This window comes from Cebus imitator, unplaced genomic scaffold (assembly GCF_001604975.1).
Source record: "Cebus imitator isolate Cc_AM_T3 unplaced genomic scaffold, Cebus_imitator-1.0 Scaffold32, whole genome shotgun sequence".
Taxonomy (NCBI): Eukaryota; Metazoa; Chordata; class Mammalia; order Primates; family Cebidae; genus Cebus; species Cebus imitator.
In genome coordinates, this window is record NW_016107347.1 from 8,372,526 (window position 1) to 8,390,075 (window position 17,550).

The window sequence follows — 17,550 nt, forward strand, 5'->3', positions numbered from 1 at the left end:
TTTTTTAAAATCTTTTTAAGTTTTTTAATCTTTTTAAAAATTTTTTAAAATCTTTTTTTAATTTTTTTTTTTAATCCATCAGTCATTCCAGGAGGCTTCTCTCCTCATCATTTAGTATCAGGTAGATTCTTGTAGGAAAGGGCAAAGGAGAAAAGCAGGCAAGTCTTACATAATTTGTTTTAACCCAAATTTTTAGAAACAAAACTATTGCAAATTTAATTCTTTTTGAAAGCTGTAGGATGAGATTTTGCCATATGAACCCAGTTTTCAAGAAGGACATTCTTGAAAACTTCTTCAAATACAGAAATGGCCTTCATACATGTTGAATGGTAAATAATGAGGCTTATTTGTCATTTAGTACATACTTGATGGCATCAGTGATATTCACAATTATCTGAAAGGCATGCTCCTGTGTGTAAAATACTCATTTAAAAATAAATGTGTCTCTAAGTATATCCACTAAAATTATAATAAACATAATTGTAATATTTCAATTATGAAAAAAACCATATGCAGATGCATTTGCATTTGTGATGGGAACCAAAGACAATATGATATAAAGCCTACAATTGTGGTTTTCTTGAAAGCTTCAGCAATACATTGTGCTAAGAAACAAACAAACAAACAAACAGAAACTCCGACCTACCAACCTGACTCATCTGACTGACAATCTGGTGTTAGAAAGGTGAAATTTCATCTTTATTGTAATACATTAGATACATTAGATTTGAAAAGGACAGCCAAGCATCATGTGAGTTCTTAACCATATGTTTCTGTACAAAATGAATCACCTAATGAGAAACAGGAAATCACCAATAAAGGCTATTTGTTAATTACACTTGAAGTTATAAGTAGAATGGAGGCAGCAGGGTTTCATTTTAAACCAGATTTAAACACTACATTGAGAGCATCAATAGAAAACTAAGAGATTTTAGACTGTCATTGACCTCATGTGCACTGAAACAGGTTAAGTGTCCCAGGACCAGCCCTGCTTGCCTCCCTCCCCCACCCTGTCCCAAATTATTGCTACTTAGATAAAGCAATTTTTATGTAGTTAATATTAGCACAAACCCTTTTTTCTGCTTGCTTGCTTCCTAGCAACCTGAAGCAGAGTATCTGCTTGCCAATCTGCTTTTGGTTAAAAAAAAAATTAGAGCAGAATACCCAGTGAATTTGCCAATAGCCCTGACAAGATGGGAATGTATTCAATAAGCTCTCTGTTGATTTTTTGAGCCCAGTATATGATTTACATTGTCAATTGTCTGATCCTGCTGGACTTTCTATTACAGGCCAGAGAAGACGTGATCCACATGCTGAAGACTGAGAAAACCAAGCCTGAGGTTCTGGAGGCTCATTACGGGTCTGCGGAGCCAGAGAAGGTGCTGCGGGTCCTGCACCGAGATGCCATTCTTGCCCAGGAGAAATCCATAGGAGAAGATGTCTATGAGAAACCGATTTCAGAGGTAAAAATATGACACCAACAAGTCCCCTGGAAGTGAACCTCAGGGAGATATCTTCACATTCTTCCATTTACATGCTTTAACATTTCCTTTTAAAGGCAAAATTTTGATGATACACTAATATAGAATTAAAGTGTAATTAAGTAAGTCAAGGGTTATAGTGGATAAGCTTCAGTGTTAAGAATTGTAGAGGCTTTTCCTTAAACATTCCAAAGCCTGAATTATATTTTTCCATGTGGTTCTGATAGTTAAATGCTCTTGCAGTATATTATTATTTTACTTCTCTAAGAAATGATATGTGTAAAAATTTGAAGTACTTACCAGTTTTAACACTGAGCTGTCAGGATTCTTACCAAACTGGTAACCTAAAATTAAATTGATCTTATCACTGATATGGTTATAAAGACACCTTTTTGGAATTTCACGAACTCTGTCATAATTAAAATGGTCTTATGTGAGTGGCTAAAATACAGTAATAGAGGCAAAATCCTAATGAAATGCTTAGGGCATTCTTTAAGATGAAAGGAATTCTGATAGAGCTATGACTATTATTATCAATTACTCAGGATACCACATTTTAAAAATACTCCCACATTGTAGTAGAAGCTTGAGCCAGATTAGGATACCAGTTTTCCCCACTGACCCTTCAGACTTCATATAAAAAAATTTACAGATGTGAAATTAGTATTATGAATGAAAAAAAAAACAGAAATTAAAAATCTGAAGCAACTTTTTATACATTTAACATGTAATTTATGTCAAGCCTTTGGAAAAACTCAGTTTGACACCTCTCAGAGATAAGATCTGCTTTAGACAGCATTCACAACAGATTGTTGGTCCCATAATTTTCTAATTTCTGCAGCAAGAATAAACTGGAGCTCTATTCTCACCTTTTCCTAAAGTGTTAAGACATGATTATATGATAGGATGCAGTCAACAGGCTGGATCTACTTTCACATCTGACACCTACAACTGCTAGCTGTGTATGACTACATACAGATTATACAAGCTCTTTATGCCTCAGTTTCCTTATCTGTGGGATGTGAGGAACCACAGTGTCCACCTCATAGAACTGCTGTGAGGATTTAATGAAGCAATGCCTATACAACTCTTAACATAGTCTCTGGCACATTCTAGGTACTCAACAAGTATTAGTCATTAGTATTTGCTGGGATTCAAGGATGATTACTGCTCACACCCTTAATTGGTTTGAAACTTGGGAAGATTTGAGGAGTAAAAGACATGGAGGTCAAAAACATGTATTTGTTTTATATGATATTAATAATAATAATAACAGCTTGGATTAGAGAACTCAGCTTGGATAAATGGTCTCCTTTGGGCTTCTGAATTCTTTTCTTGCAAGTCTAGAGCTTGGGATGACATTCCTCACCCTCACCACCAAGGGAGAGGTGGGGCTGCAGAGCCTACACACTTACCAGTATCACTGCCTCCAAACCACCAAGTTCTATAAGCTGAACAGAGAGAGAGGAGTTTCTGACCTACCTTTAGAAAGTAGGCCTGATCCAAATATTCCTAACTCAGGGACAGAGGATCAGAACAGAAAACACTCACCCTGTGAGTTGTCTTTCTGGAACTGGCTAAGCTGGGCGTATTTCATCGTTCCTTTCTCCTAACAATCTGAAGAGTCATTTCGCCTTTGGGGAGAAGCGAGTGAGAAGGCAGCGAGAGAGGGCAGAAAATACTTTTTCTACTACTGCCACAATGAAGTCCATTTTGATAGAGAAATAGAATGATGGAGAAAAGATTTTCTTCCACCACTTACAGATTTGGGGTCTGTTAACCCTTTGAAATTAACAGTAAAGTTCTTGTTACCCAGGATCAGAATCCTGCTTTCAAATTCATGAGGCGGGAACCACAATACATCCCTGTTCCATTAGCCTCCTGGGATCACAAGCAGGTAGTCTAGCTCTCGTTTCCTAGAAGCCATGTTATGCTTAATCTCCAAATCATTGCTCATTCTTATTTCCATACTGTATTAGGACCAGCAAGGGTATCCATTAGAACTCACCAGAGGTTAAGCAATGAACCCAATACAGTGGATCTTTTTCCCTTGCCAAATATCTGGGGAGAAATTAAACAGCAAATATTGAATATCTCTGCCCTTCTTTGTAAATGAAAGTCTGGAGTATCAAAATTCATAATTCTTATGCAAAATTCCAAAAACATTTAAGGTTTTGATTTCTTTCCTTCCTAATTTTATATTCTGCTTTGCCTTAGCCAGTGGGATCTCAACTGATTGTCTAGGTAGAGTTTGTTTTTGTTTTCCCCTTTAGTAAAAGAACCTGGACTCACTGGCATTTTCAAAGTTGTATTAATACATCCTGAAATTCCTAGATTCAACTTTTTTCTGAACAATCTAAATAATTATTAGGATACATCTAATTATCAGAGTACAACTTCACACTTATAAATTTAAAAAATACAACAGAGTCTCTAGCACTAAGATACATTTTTCTCAAGCAAAATGATATTCCTTGACCTTAGGACTCGGTATAAAGAAGGCCCATGTTACTCCTACCAGAGACTGAAGCAGAGATTTAGGGCATGTCTGAGGGAAGGAAGGCAGATAGAGAAAATCTTCAGCTGCAGTAGGATTCTGGTAAGTCTGTTGTTACCAGAGCCTGTTGTCATCAGCAGCTTAATAATTACGGGAAATGGCAAGCCTGAGGTTGGGTGGAGCCTGTCTGCGTGTATTGTCTTTGCCCTCAGTGAGTGGCATTCAAAACATTCCTGTCTTTTTGCAAAGTCAAGGGATTTGCAGTGGTGACCTCTTCAGTGCCTAGGTCTCATTTTAGGTATTCAATTTTCCAACCTGAGTATTTAAGACCTCTTTGATATTTTTCTTTCTTCAGCCCCTGTTCCCAGGCCTAGGAAGCCTCTCTTCAGAGGGTGACCCTTCTGAATCCTTTGTAATTTGGGGCCCAGAAGGGATCAGACCTTACTCTTCCTCAGAACTTAGCCTCCCCTCATGTTTGAACTTTCAATCCTTGAGTAACTTGTCTGACTCAAAGCAACAAAAATATTTTCTTCTGCCACAACTTTTTATGTGTAGGAAGCCTCAGCTGAGTTGTTGCTTCAGGATTTTAGTCATTTTCTTCAAGTGGTCCCAGATATTTGTTTTTCTAATATTCCCTTTCATATTCTACATTATGTGGGTTCCCTCAATGAGAGAATCAAGGAATTCTGAGTCTGCCAAGAGTATTCTTTAACATAAATCTTACCTATTTTTCTGTTCTTGAGTTGGATAATCTTCATTAAAGGGTCATTCTCCATTACACCACATCCATGTTTGGACTTACCTGATGTTTTCCTGCCTAAATCCCCTTTTCTTTGTCTAATATTTCCTTCAAACACCACATCCCAATGTTTCTTGAGTAAGTTCACTCAGGGCCCCAGTAATATTGGCAATTCTGCCAGGCATAGTGGCTCACGCCTGTAATCCCAGCACTTTGGGAGGCCAAGGGGGGCAGATCACTTGAGGTCAGGAGTTCCGGACCGGACTGACCAACATAGTGAAACCCTATCTCTACTAAAATACAAAAATTAGCTGGGCATGGTGGCAGGTGCCTGCAATCCCAGGTACTCGGGAGGCTGAGGCATGAGAATCGGTTGAACTTAGGAGGCCTCGGAGATTGCAGTGTGAGCCGAGACTGTACTACTGCACTCCAGCTTGGGTGACAGAGCAATCCTCTTTCTCATAAATAAATAAATAAATATTGGCAATCCATCTATAACAGCTGAGACACTGAAACTCACCAAATAATGCTTCAGATATCTTACCCTGACCTTTCCAGGTTTCTATTCTTAAATCTGTTCATATTTTATATAACCATTTTGAATGGATCTTGTAGTCTTTAAGGGAAGGGCCCCCAGGTGAGCTCATGAAAGACTATGCTCATTTACGGTGTGCTCCTCAATCCCTTCCTGGATCCCAATACCTTCTTTGTGAGGAAAGTCAACACTGCTCTGCCCTCTGGGCTTTCCTGTCTCTATGTTCTCTGGGCATGCATTCTGATTCAACAATGTGTGAAATACCTTCCATTTTTAATCCCTATTTTTAAGAGTACTTAGACACATTTCCCCTTTGTGTAAATCTAGTTTGGTCTTTAAGAACTCATATTTACTTTTAAGTAGATCTCTGTTACTGAATTTCTTAATACTTCTCCAGTTAGCCCTTTGCAGGTAACGGAGCTAAAAACACTTTTTGAATCATGCCTTTTTTATCTAAAACATACTGAAATTTTTCAAGTTATTGTACTGCTCCACTAACTTTATTCATTTGAATAAGATTTCCAGGTACATTCTTTCCTCAGTAAATTTTTGGCGTTTGGTGTTATGATTATCTCATTCAATTTTCCTTCCACCTTGTCCAAGCAGAATCTATATTTCCAAAGTAATAGGTGCCCATTCTACTTTCACTAGTCATTTAATAAAAGCCATTCCTCTACACTGAACCATAGCTTGGATCCTGAAAACCAAGAGACGTGTACCTATAGTATCTATGATTAATGAATCTGCAGACTCTACAGTTATGGGATGTAGTCTTCAGAGTCTCTGGACAAGCCACAGAGAGCCAAGAAAATAGGCTACCTCTGTTCCCTCTTAGGAGCTTGATGTAGTTGCAAACAAAACAACAAGAAAGAGCATCTGGTACAGCTGATCTCTTCCTACCTATGTTACTCTTGCATCCAAAACTTAAAATTAACAGCAAAAATCTCATACACTAATGCTTTATAGCAGAAGAATTTACAGCCTCTGCAGTCTAAAGTCTGGATCAGCAGCTCTGCCTAAGAAACTCACAATATACATCAATGCCTCAGTAACTTACGCATTAAAAGATGAACAGATTGCTTTCCTGATAATGTAATTACTGTTGTGGTCAAGCTGTGCTAGTGTTGGTGAAGCGAACATTACCCACAAAGACTTCAGTCACCTACTCCAGTGGTTTAGTCCAGAACTGTAGCTATTGCACAGCTGGTCTCAAAAATCCACATGGACAGATGTAACAAGGCTAAGGTCTACCCTCTGACTAGGCAGCCCCAGAACACTTGATATTTCCATATGCTCTTTTTTTCTCCATGTGTCCATGTAATGACTATCTCTTTACATTTCTCAGTCACCTTTCCAATTGATAATGTTACCACCTTCCTCTCCAAAATTCTTTACATGGATTGAGAGATCCTGCAGAAGATTTTGAGCCTTGAGATCACACTGTATCATTGTATGACAGGTGGAGTAAAAAATAAGAAATGAAAGGTCTGGGCTGCACACATCCAGTTTCCTATTCCAAACAGACTTTCAAATAAGTCACCCCTCCTTCCTTTGGAAGGAGTTGGGTAGGGCCTGAAGAAACAGGGAAAATACTGATTGATCTTCAAATACTTTTCAAAGGATGGAGAGTCCTATTTTATGATAAAGCAGAAAGGCTCAAAAAGCGGGAAAAGTTTTTTCTACATTTTTTATGATGATGATGTTTCAGCAGTGCTTGACACGTTCTCAAAATATGTTGAAAATCACATTTGAGGAAACTTGGAAGGTTCTTGGGGAGGATATTTTGTAATAGGGAATGGAGCTATTAAAATGGGAAAACCTCGCATATAGACTGTCCCTTTAAGACTGCAAAAACTGACCAAGTGCAGTGGCTTATGCCTGTAATCCCAGCACTTTGGGAAGCTGAGGTGGGCGTATGACTTGAGGTGAAGAGTTCAAGACAAGCCTGGCCAACATGGTGAAACCCCATCTCTACTAAAAATACAAAGACTATCTGGTGTGGTGGCAAACACCTGTAATCCCAGCTACTCGGGAGGCTGAGCCAGGAGAATTGCTTGAACCCGGGAGGTGGAGGTTGTAGTGAGCTGAGACTGTCATTGCACTCCAGCCTGAACAACAAGAGCAAAACTCCGTCTCAAAAACAAACAAAAAAACTAAAAAAATTTATTAGAACATGTAAAAATACAATTAGCAATTCCTGATGATCTTGGATATTATCAGCCACCAATTAACATGGGCTTCTCCAACAGTCTCTATCTGATCATCTGCTCCTAAAGAAAGGAAGTGGAGTTCTGGGAAGAAGATAATGTGAACAGTCTCTCTTTTATTTTGGGTCCCAGAAATGATTCACTCACAATGAACGTATCATGTAATCATTTAGAGAACTTCAAGTCCTCCTTGTAACTGAAGGGCAAACAGAAGGCTAAAGAGGAATAGCTCTGTTGCTGAGACCCTAGGGAGCCACCCTGTAGGGCTTTAGGAAGTTGGCTGTGAGATTGAGAACTGATTTTAAATATATGTTTCAACTAGACCAATGCTTCTCAGTTGAGGTGGTGGTGGATTTTTCCTTCCAGGGAACATTTGGCAATGTCAGGATAGTTTCATTATCACACAGGAGATGGTGCTTACTGGCATCTAGTGGTCAGAGGCCAGGGATGCTGCTAAACATCCTTAAGTTCACAGCACCCCGAAATAAAGATTTATCTGGCCTTAGCAGTGCCAAAGTTGCAGAAACCTGAACTAGAATTCAAAGGGGAGACTAGGATAGTGAGTTGAATAGGGAAATATCAATAATGTAAGATTTGGTCCAATTTAACAAATACTTACTGAGCACCAACTTTGTTCCAGGGCCTGTGCTTAGCACCAGGGACTAAAAAGGTGATCAAGGAACGATCTCTTTAAAATCACATAACCTGGCCAGGCCGAGTGCAGTGGCTCACGCCTGTAATCCCAGCACTTTGGGAGGCCAAGGCGGGCGGATCACCTGAGGTCAGGAGTTTGAGACCAGACTGACCAATGTGATGAAAACCTGTCTCTACTAAAAATATAAAAATTAGCCAGGCATGGTGACGTGCACCTGTAATTCCAGCTACTCAGGAGGCTGTGGCAAGAGAATCACTTGAACCCTGGAGGTGGAGATTGCAGCGAACTGAGGTCGTGCCACTGCACTCTAACCTGGGCAACAGAATGAGATTCCATCTCAAAAAAAAAAAAAAATCTTGTAACCTGACCAGAGAAGGAGGCACAAAATCCCAGTAACAATATTTGTGGGTTTTCTTCATATATGATTGTTATTTTTGGTTTTTGAGATGGAGTCTCACTTTCTTACCAAGGCTGGAGTAGAGTGGCGAAATCTCGGCTTACTGCAAGCTCCACCTCCCGGGTTCAAGCGATTTTTCAGCCTCAACCTCCCAAGTAGCTGGGATTACAGAAGTCCATCACCACACCTGGCTAATTTTTGTATTTTTAGTAGAGAAAGAGTTTCACCATGTTGGTCAGGCTGGTCTCGAACTCCTAACTTCAAGTAATCTACCCGCCTCAGCCTCCCAAAGTGCTGGGATTACAGGCACAAGCCACTGCGCTAGGCCCTTGTAATAATATTTGGTAAGAACTCTTTTAAAAGAGATATGTACTGTCTACAAGTTCTGAAATCCTCTCTATATTTAGCATCCCTTGAAAAAAAAAGAAAAATTTGGATCCTACATATACTTTTCCTAGAAATGCACATAGCTGCAAGCTTTAAAAACAGATTGTGATGAAAATTACTTTCCAGGGGAGAAGTCTGATGCATGTACATGCTGAGATCTTAATTTTTCTATTAGGAAGGATGCTATCCTCTTTCTGAGTATGGAGCTTTGTGCTATCTCATTAAAACTGTGAAAGAGCTGTTCTCCTGCAAGTTTAGGAACCCAGTTGACCAATAAACAAATAAAAAAGAGTTTTAATTTTACCAGATAAGAGAGCATTAAAATCACAATAAGAGAACACTACACACCCACCAAAATGGCTACAAATTTTTAAAATATTAAATGTTTACAAAGATGTAGAACAATCAAAACTCCCAAACATTAGTTGTGGGAGTGTAAATGGGTACAGCCTCTTTGGAAAGTTGCTTGGCAATATCTAATAAAGCTACATATACACATATTCTATGACCCATATTTCACTCATAGGTATACACCCGACACATATGCTTATGTGTTCACTAAATAATATGTATGAGAGTTTTCAGAACAGCATTATTTGTAATAGATCCAAGCTGGAAACTACCTAAATGGTCATCAACAGCAGAATGGATAAAATTGTGGTGTATCCCACTCTCCGAGAAAGGACAAAAGTTTAGGAACCATACATATGTTTATGAAAAAGCCAGAAAGCCAGAAGTTACTGCAGCATTGTTATGGTTGTTTTATATAGCCAATTGGCATAAAGAAACTGATACAATGAGGGCAAGTGGTGGTGAATACCAGACTCTGTTCTCCCTTTCAGGTAATACATCACTAGATCCATGTTGACAAATTATTTAGAGTCCTATGCAAATGCAATAAAATATTAAGCTCTTTCCCATGTTTGCTTATTCAGCTGGACAGACTTGAGGAAAAACAGAAAGAAACCTACCGGCGCATGCTAGAGCAGCTGTTGCTGGCCGAGAAGTGTCACAGGCGCACAGTGTACGAGTTAGAGAACGAGAAGCATAAACACACTGACTACATGAACAAGAGTGACGACTTCACCAACCTGCTGGAGCAGGAGCGGGAGAGGTAATGTGCACGCAACCACCGGTCACATCTGGATGCCCATAGCCCTTTCATGTCTGACCCTCTCTTCAGGGATCAGTCTTTCATCCAGGGGCACTGTGGACAGGTGCCCAGGGTCTAATGCCAGTTTCTGAATGGGTGGTAACCACAGAAAATGATACTGAATTTTACCTGAGATTATTACATGAATGTTTGGGGGTTGCATGTAGGTAGGGTGTCACATTCCCACAAGGATGTTAAAAGCCATGAAACCATAAAGCTGGAAAGAAACTCAAAAGACTTTATATTTAAACTTGATCAGTGAAACACCTACATTTGAGAAGTCTGTCTACAGATTGCTTTCTATTTGAAATAATCTAGTTTTATCCTTGGGGTGGAAATCTGCTTTTTCAGGATGGCAAATTCTTAAACTTAACCATTATAAATGAATCCTATTCATTTTTAATACCAGAATAGAAAATATTCGTATTTGGCTGTGTATAAATAACTTAATGACCAGAACTACCTCCTTAACTTCCTAGGGACTGCATAACTCTTAAAACTTGAGGTTAAATAAAACAGCCACAACAATAGAAAACTTGAGTGTATTGAGCCTTGATGTTTATTCTTGTAGGTATTTATTTAGTCTTCTAGGATCAGGGATTGCCACAGCTGAAGCAGAGACCCCAAACTGAAAAGTTTTGTAGTACACTCTTCTATACCATCTGTCATTTTTCCAGTACCTTTTAACTTATTATCTCCCTTCTTCTTCCTAGGACAAATGGTTATGTCTGTGAATTCCACAGACTTTGAAACCAATGACATTGAATGCCCATGCTTTGAGTAACCAAGTATGTCTGCTTTTGTGTTTAGGGCTTGCAAATTGAGATCCACTAGGGAAGAGCTTTACCTAGCCCAGCTTTATTAGAGATCTACGTTTCCCAGATTAGTGTATATATGAGAAGAAGCTATCACAATTAGTAAATAAAAGCATAAAATAGAATAGGTTTGGGTTACACATTTTATAAAAAAATTATTGGTAATGTTTATTTATTATTGGATTCAGTACATCCCTTGGGGAAGGAGAAATGGAAAAGTGAACAATGGCTAAATTGTTATATACTATATCCCAGACTTATGGTTTCTAATATTTGTTTTAAGTTCCTGTTAAGCTAAGGTTAACTAGCATCATGTTTGAACACGTAGACTAACTGATTTGACATCCTGGAGTAACCAGTGAGAATAAATCCCACCTCCTCAATCTCCAAGAACTTTTCCAACCTCAAGCTACAGATACTGTAAACAAGATTTTAAGGACAGTATAAATTACATATACAGTCATTTGTCACTTAATGAAGGGGATACATACTGAGAAATCCATCTTTAGGTGATTGCATCATTGTGTGAACATCATAGAGTACTCTTACACAAACCTAGATGGTATAGCCAACTGCACACCTAGGCTATATAGCACAGCCTGTTACTCTTAGACTACAAACCTGTACAGCATGTTACTCTACTGAATTCTGCAGGCAGCTATAACAGAATCATAAGTATTTGTGTATCTAAACATATCAAAGGTACAGTAAAAATATGGTATTATAATCTTATGGGATATTGGGGGGGGAAATGGCAGTGAATACCAGACTCACTGTTCACCTTTTAAGGTAATAAAGCACTAGACCCATGTCAACACATTATTTAGAGTCCTATGAAAATGAAATAAAATATTAAGTGTATAATGAATATTAATGGTAATGAACATAAAAGTACTCTGTGGTGCCCAGATGTGGTGGCTCATGCCTGTAATCCCAGCACTTTGGGAGGCCAAAGTGGGTGGATCACCTGAGGTGGGGTGTTCAAGACCAGCCTGGCCAATGTGGAGAAACCTGTTTCTACTAAAAATACAAAAATTAACAGGGCATGGTGGTGCACAACTGTAATCCCAGCTACTCAGCCTGAAGCAGGAGAATGGATTGAACCGGGAGGAAGAGGTTACTGTGTGCTGAAGCCATTGCACTCTAGCCTGCGCAACAAGAGCAAAACTCAGTCTTAAAAAGAAAAAAAGTACTCTGTGAACTATCACACTCTCTATCATGTGTTATTATTTCAGTTACTCTCACAGAACACAAAAATTAAGAAAACAAACAAAAAAAAAACAACAAAAAAAACAAACATCTGGAATAAGTATGTTCACTCCATCTACACACTTTAATTGAACCAACAACTCTGAAGGTGAACTTGTGATGCCCAGGCACACTGCTGTCATATATGCAATCCCTTGTTGACAGAAATGTTGTTATGTGGCGCATGACTCTATCTACAACAATCACCTGGTTAGGTGTCCTGTGCTGGAATGTGATCAGGTAAAAAAGTAGCAACTTGTATTGACATTTTAGAATATTGAAAATCAAGTAATTCTAAGAGCACCTGTGTGAATTATTTTTCATTACCTTGTAAATTATTTGATTTAGAAGCAGATATTTGTCTTTTCTTCAGTTTCCCACCTAAGCTAAATGCCTGAGGTAGCGTAAGTTCTCTTACAGAGTCATTGGTTTAATAAAAGTATGTGGACAGAGTGACCGTACTTATTCAGGATGTTTATTTTTCTTTGTTTTTGTTTTCCTAATTTTTGGTTCTGTAAGAGTAATTGAAAATAACATGTTAGAGGGCATGATAGTTCACAGAATGCTTTTATATTTGTTATCCACTAAGCCTATGCAGGATGTGTCGATTTACTACCTTCATGTTGGTCAACTCTAGATGAACAATTTCAATCCCCTCTCTCTTGTAGAAGTCGTTTAATTTTATTAAAACAATTACAACAGCCTCTCCTGAGCAAAATGCTATATAGAAAGTTTTAAAAGTTAAAAAAAAAAAACTTTAAAAAAATTACCCTAACATGCTTTTGATACTTTCATCAGCACCACTGGGCTGCATTACTAAATTTTCACGTTTTAGGTAAGAATTCGCTAAGAGACCTTGACTCTTACTTAATTTTCATACCACTTTATGTTTTAAAATAATTTTTATGGAATCAGTTATACTTTAGTGCTTAAATATTTTCTTTTTCTGTCAACATTTTATCTCAGCTCAACATTCTGACTGACCACCAGTGCATACATACCGTGGGCACTCTCTGATACTTTATTCTAAATTAAACATCCCCAGTAGGACCCGATAACCTAAGTTGGCGTCTCTGAATTTCTCTGCTATCTGAGGCGTCCACCGTGACTTGCTTGCCGAGTTCCCGGGGCAGCAAAGTCTGGGATTTTTCAAAGGTCAAGCCTGGGATTTCTGCTATTCTTTGGAAACCGCCCTGCTAAATCTGCTTTGGGTTAAATCCTCTTTTTGAAGTAAGCGGTCATAATTAGATCTACTTATGAGAGCTGGCAGGAGGCTGACCCCGAGGCTTTCTTTTCCTCGGGCCAAGTCGCTGGGGAGCCCCTCCCCAGCGCGGATCGTGGACCCTGGACCTTGGCCGGGTCGCCGCATCCCTGGGGCTCTGCCAGAGCCGGGACTGTCCAGGAGGCCCCTGCCGAAGCGCGCAACGCGGCCACGGCACCTGCGGGGGAAGCCGGACTGCAGCTAATAAGGAAACGGCATTTCTGAGAACAAGTGGGAGTCCTTGTGTCCTATAGACTGTTCCAAATCCTTTGTTTGCTTTTTGTTTCGCACTCCCTTCCCCTTCTCCCAAAAAGACCCTGTGAGCAAAAAGCAGAGCCAAGAACTTTGCTTCGGAAACACTTCCCTTTCTACTGTGAACATGAGTAAGGGAAGAAAGTGAAGCTTGAGATAAGCCTGAGTGGTTTTCTCCTTATAATCACTCACTCAGCTTCTGTAATCACCACCGCAGGAGGTGAGACTCTGCAGGCTGTCTCCATTCCAGGAGGCTTATTGATTTGGTGGTGGAGGGGTCAGGTTGGGGCAGAGCAGGGACTCTCCTGGCACCAGGAGCATCTCAGTTGCATTCTCCACATTTGTCCTGCTCTGTAGGGGTTTCTCACCTCTTCCAGAAAAATGGTTAAAGATAGGAAAAAGGAACCCCGGCACACAGGATAAGTAGTAGCTGTCGATAAGCCATCCAGATTCAGATGTTTGATGAAGCCAGGAATCTGAGGCTCTGAATATTGCAAAAGAGTTTGAGATCAGCCCTTTCAAATACCTCATTCTACAGGTGGAGACATTGAGTCCTAGAACAATTATGTAACTCAACCAAGATCACACAGTGCAGGCCACTACTCTAGCACTTTTGTGCAAGTGAATACTTTGTGCAAATGGTTTATGTTTCATTTTTTGTGTGTAGGTTCCCCACCCCACCCTCTTATATCCAAACTATGGCACAAAATTTTGAAAGGCAGAATGACGGCTATCATGAAGATATAAGAACAGAGATATTAGGACCAGTGGTGTCTCTAGAGTGTCAAGGTAGAAGCTTTGGCATAGCTGTCTCTCAGAAGGAGCGGTCTGGGACTTGTTTTGAAGTTGAATTTGAATAGCATACACAGTGTTTTACTTAGCTTGCATTCTATTTTGAGTAGTTATCATGGAAGGCTAATGATATTTATGGGGGCATTTGATAAAGCCCTCCTCCAAATTAACTCCCTTGTTTTGCCACTGACCTAGACCCTATAAATGTAAAAACTTTGTAAATTGCTGGGTGCAGTGGCTCAAGCCTGTAATCCTAGCACTTTGGGAGGCTGAGGCAGGAGAATCACTTGAGGTCAGGAGTTCGAGATCAGCCTGACAAACATGGAGAAACCCCATCTCTATTACAAATACAAAAAATCAACCAGGTGTGGTGGCGCATGCCCGTAATCTGCTGCACAGGAGCTGCTCAGGAGGCTGAGGTAGGAGAATTTCTTGAATCCGGAAGGCAGAGGTTGCGGTGAGTCGAGAGCCTGCCATTGTGCTCTAGCCTGGGCAACAAGAGTAAAACTCAGTCTCAAAAAAAAAAAAAAACTATATAAATTTTTATTTTTCACTTTTCAGGAATTGCTAAATTCATCTTGTATAAAAATTTCACAAATTAAGTACCTAAAATGGGCAATATATTGTTTTGGGCTTCCTTTATTCTAAATCAACAACCCATGATCATAATTTGTTACCATCATTTACTACATATTTGTTTTTACACATAGTTATAGTCCCAAATTAAATAGAGAAAACACCATTTAAAAATGCATTGGCTTAATTAGCACTGTTAATAATAAAGATAAAAATATTTTTTATTGTATTAATTCAGGCTGGGTAAAGAAAGCTCCCTTGTCTAAATGCTATATTTGATTTGGTCCATGTTTCAAGCCAACTTGACTTTTAAAGGCATAATTCTGGGCACATGAGATCACCTTCAGAGTTTGTACTTTATCCTCTGCCTGAACTGCAAGACTTGTGATTTTAATCTTAAGCTTCACTAGGGCTGCTCCAAGAATGCCAAAATAGAACACAGTTACATCAAAAAGTGGTCTGGGACTTAAAGAAATATTTAAGGGAAGTGTGTGTGTGTGTGTATGTGTGTGTGTGTAAATGATATGGAGGAGTGCTGTCTAGATCTATCACTGTAGATACAGATTTTAAAGTCTTTGGATTTTATAGGTTCAGCTGGGACTACATAAGTAATTACATCATCATATAATATTGCAGCAAGCCTTCCAAGTGTAAGTTCGGTTTTTTAAAGTAAAAATCAGCATCTCAAGAGAAATCCCTTAACCTGTGAAGCAGAAACTGTAAGAGTAGGGGCTTGAGTTGGAGGGAAGCTTTCAAGCCCCATTTTAGTATTCTTCCTTTAAGTCAATGTGAACAGGGGCTGGGCATTTGTCTGGTGAATGATGGGACAGTCTGCACTATTTTCCAAAATGGGGAGAATGACCAGTCAGAATCTACTGTTTTCGAAAACTTCCTCTACTGGACTGGGATCTTTGGAAATATTCTTGATCCACTCTATAGAAAAAGATTCATACCTGATTCCCTAAAACATTATCCTTAAGTTTCTTAGAATTAGTGGCCATATCTCAAAAACATGTTAACAAAATGGACATTTCTCACTGGTAGCTCAGAGAATCTAAATAAAGCACTGTAGAAAAACATTGCTGATGCTTTGTAAATGCTCAAGTCTTAAGCAAAAAGTAATCTACATGTGTAATATAACAGCAGAAAACAACTGACTCTTCTTTGTGCTTAGCACTCTGCTAGAAGCTGTTCAAAAGCAAAGGTAACTTTTATTGACCCCCGATAAGCTAGACACATGTACTATCTTGTTTAATCCTTACAAAACTATAAGATGTATAATTATTAGCCCCTTTTAGCAGATGAGGAAGCAGAGAAGTTAAATTCCTTCCCTCAAGGACACTTGCCAATAATTAATTGGCAGAATCAGCGTTTGAAGTGAGATTTTTTTCAGTAAGAAAAAAATAACTTTTCCCACTCCTGGCTTCTTACCTTCTGATAAAAATGAATGCCTTATTTCTTCAATGCACAGAGGAAGAAAAGTGACTTGGAAAGTTGGCCAGTGACTTGAACTGCATACCTATTCTGTTCCCTGTTTAGAATTCAGATTCACAGACCTTCACTTGGTCATAAGATATTCTGCCTAATATCAGTATCCCACTGATGAAGGAAATTACTGGGAATTTCGACAGTTTTCAAGAAAGAAGAGGAATTAGAATTGAGGGGCCCAGTGACCCAGCTGGAGTATGTTCTATAGTTTCTGAAATAATGCAGGATCAAACTCCACCTTCCATTTCCTTTTACCATTAAAATATGCAAATCCCACTTTCTACTGGAAAAATGTAATTGAAGTAAAGGAGGCTGAGACCCTGAGGTGTTACCCCTAGGGCATAGCTGGGGTGTCTGTTTTGGGTGATAAGGTGGGTGGGAGATGGTATAAAGAAAGTGAGGATACATCTGACTTGAAGGGACCAGGCAAAGTAACTTAAAATGTAGCTTCCCAGAGTAGGAAAGCTTGGGATTCGAAGAGTTACTTCTTTTAAAAGACCCAGGATAGTAACATATCTACTATCAGCACTGTAGAAGTAGGAGCACGTTGCTCATCTACCAGGCACACTCTGGATTAAATATGAAGGAGTCTATTAAAAATGTTCTTGAGGTTCATTTTACCAGATTCCACTTATACAAAAATGCTTGGTCTTGGATGGATGTGAGTTTTTTCCCAAGCTTCATAGCACTCTCATTCTCAAAGTTAATGAGCTAATGGCCTCTGATTAAAGACTCTAGTCTTAGTATTATAATGTTAACAAGGATGCCTAGGAAAATTGGTTATCTAACAGAAATTTTTAATTAATCAAGGGTTATGCCGTGAATTAATTTACTTTTACTGGTATAGAAGGTATTTCTCAAATACATTTTCCTTTATTAAAAAATTTTAAAATATACCATAAAACCCAGTTAAGTCATATGTGATGATTCAGGATCTTGTAGTGCTACTACCTGGGTGACTCTATACCTTATAATCCCAGAGCCTATTGGATTATATTTAAATCTAAATGTCAGTTCTGATTGCACTTTACTGCAGATAAAAATGATGAGGATAGCCGGGCGCGGTG

The 17,550-nt window shown here is 39.0% G+C and overlaps 1 protein-coding gene across 2 annotated transcripts in view; it reads left to right on the forward strand.

Annotated features, from left to right (window-relative positions):
- The window catches only part of FILIP1 (filamin A interacting protein 1), a 199,929-nt gene that overhangs the window by 129,545 nt on the left and 52,834 nt on the right, over positions 1 to 17,550 (forward strand). For both annotated transcript variants that reach the window (XM_017524327.2, XM_017524328.2), the window contains exons 3-4: positions 1,290 to 1,463; positions 9,834 to 10,012. In XM_017524327.2, the coding sequence (XP_017379816.1) occupies positions 1,290 to 1,463; positions 9,834 to 10,012 (353 nt within the window). The remainder of the gene's footprint in view (positions 1 to 1,289; positions 1,464 to 9,833; positions 10,013 to 17,550) is intronic.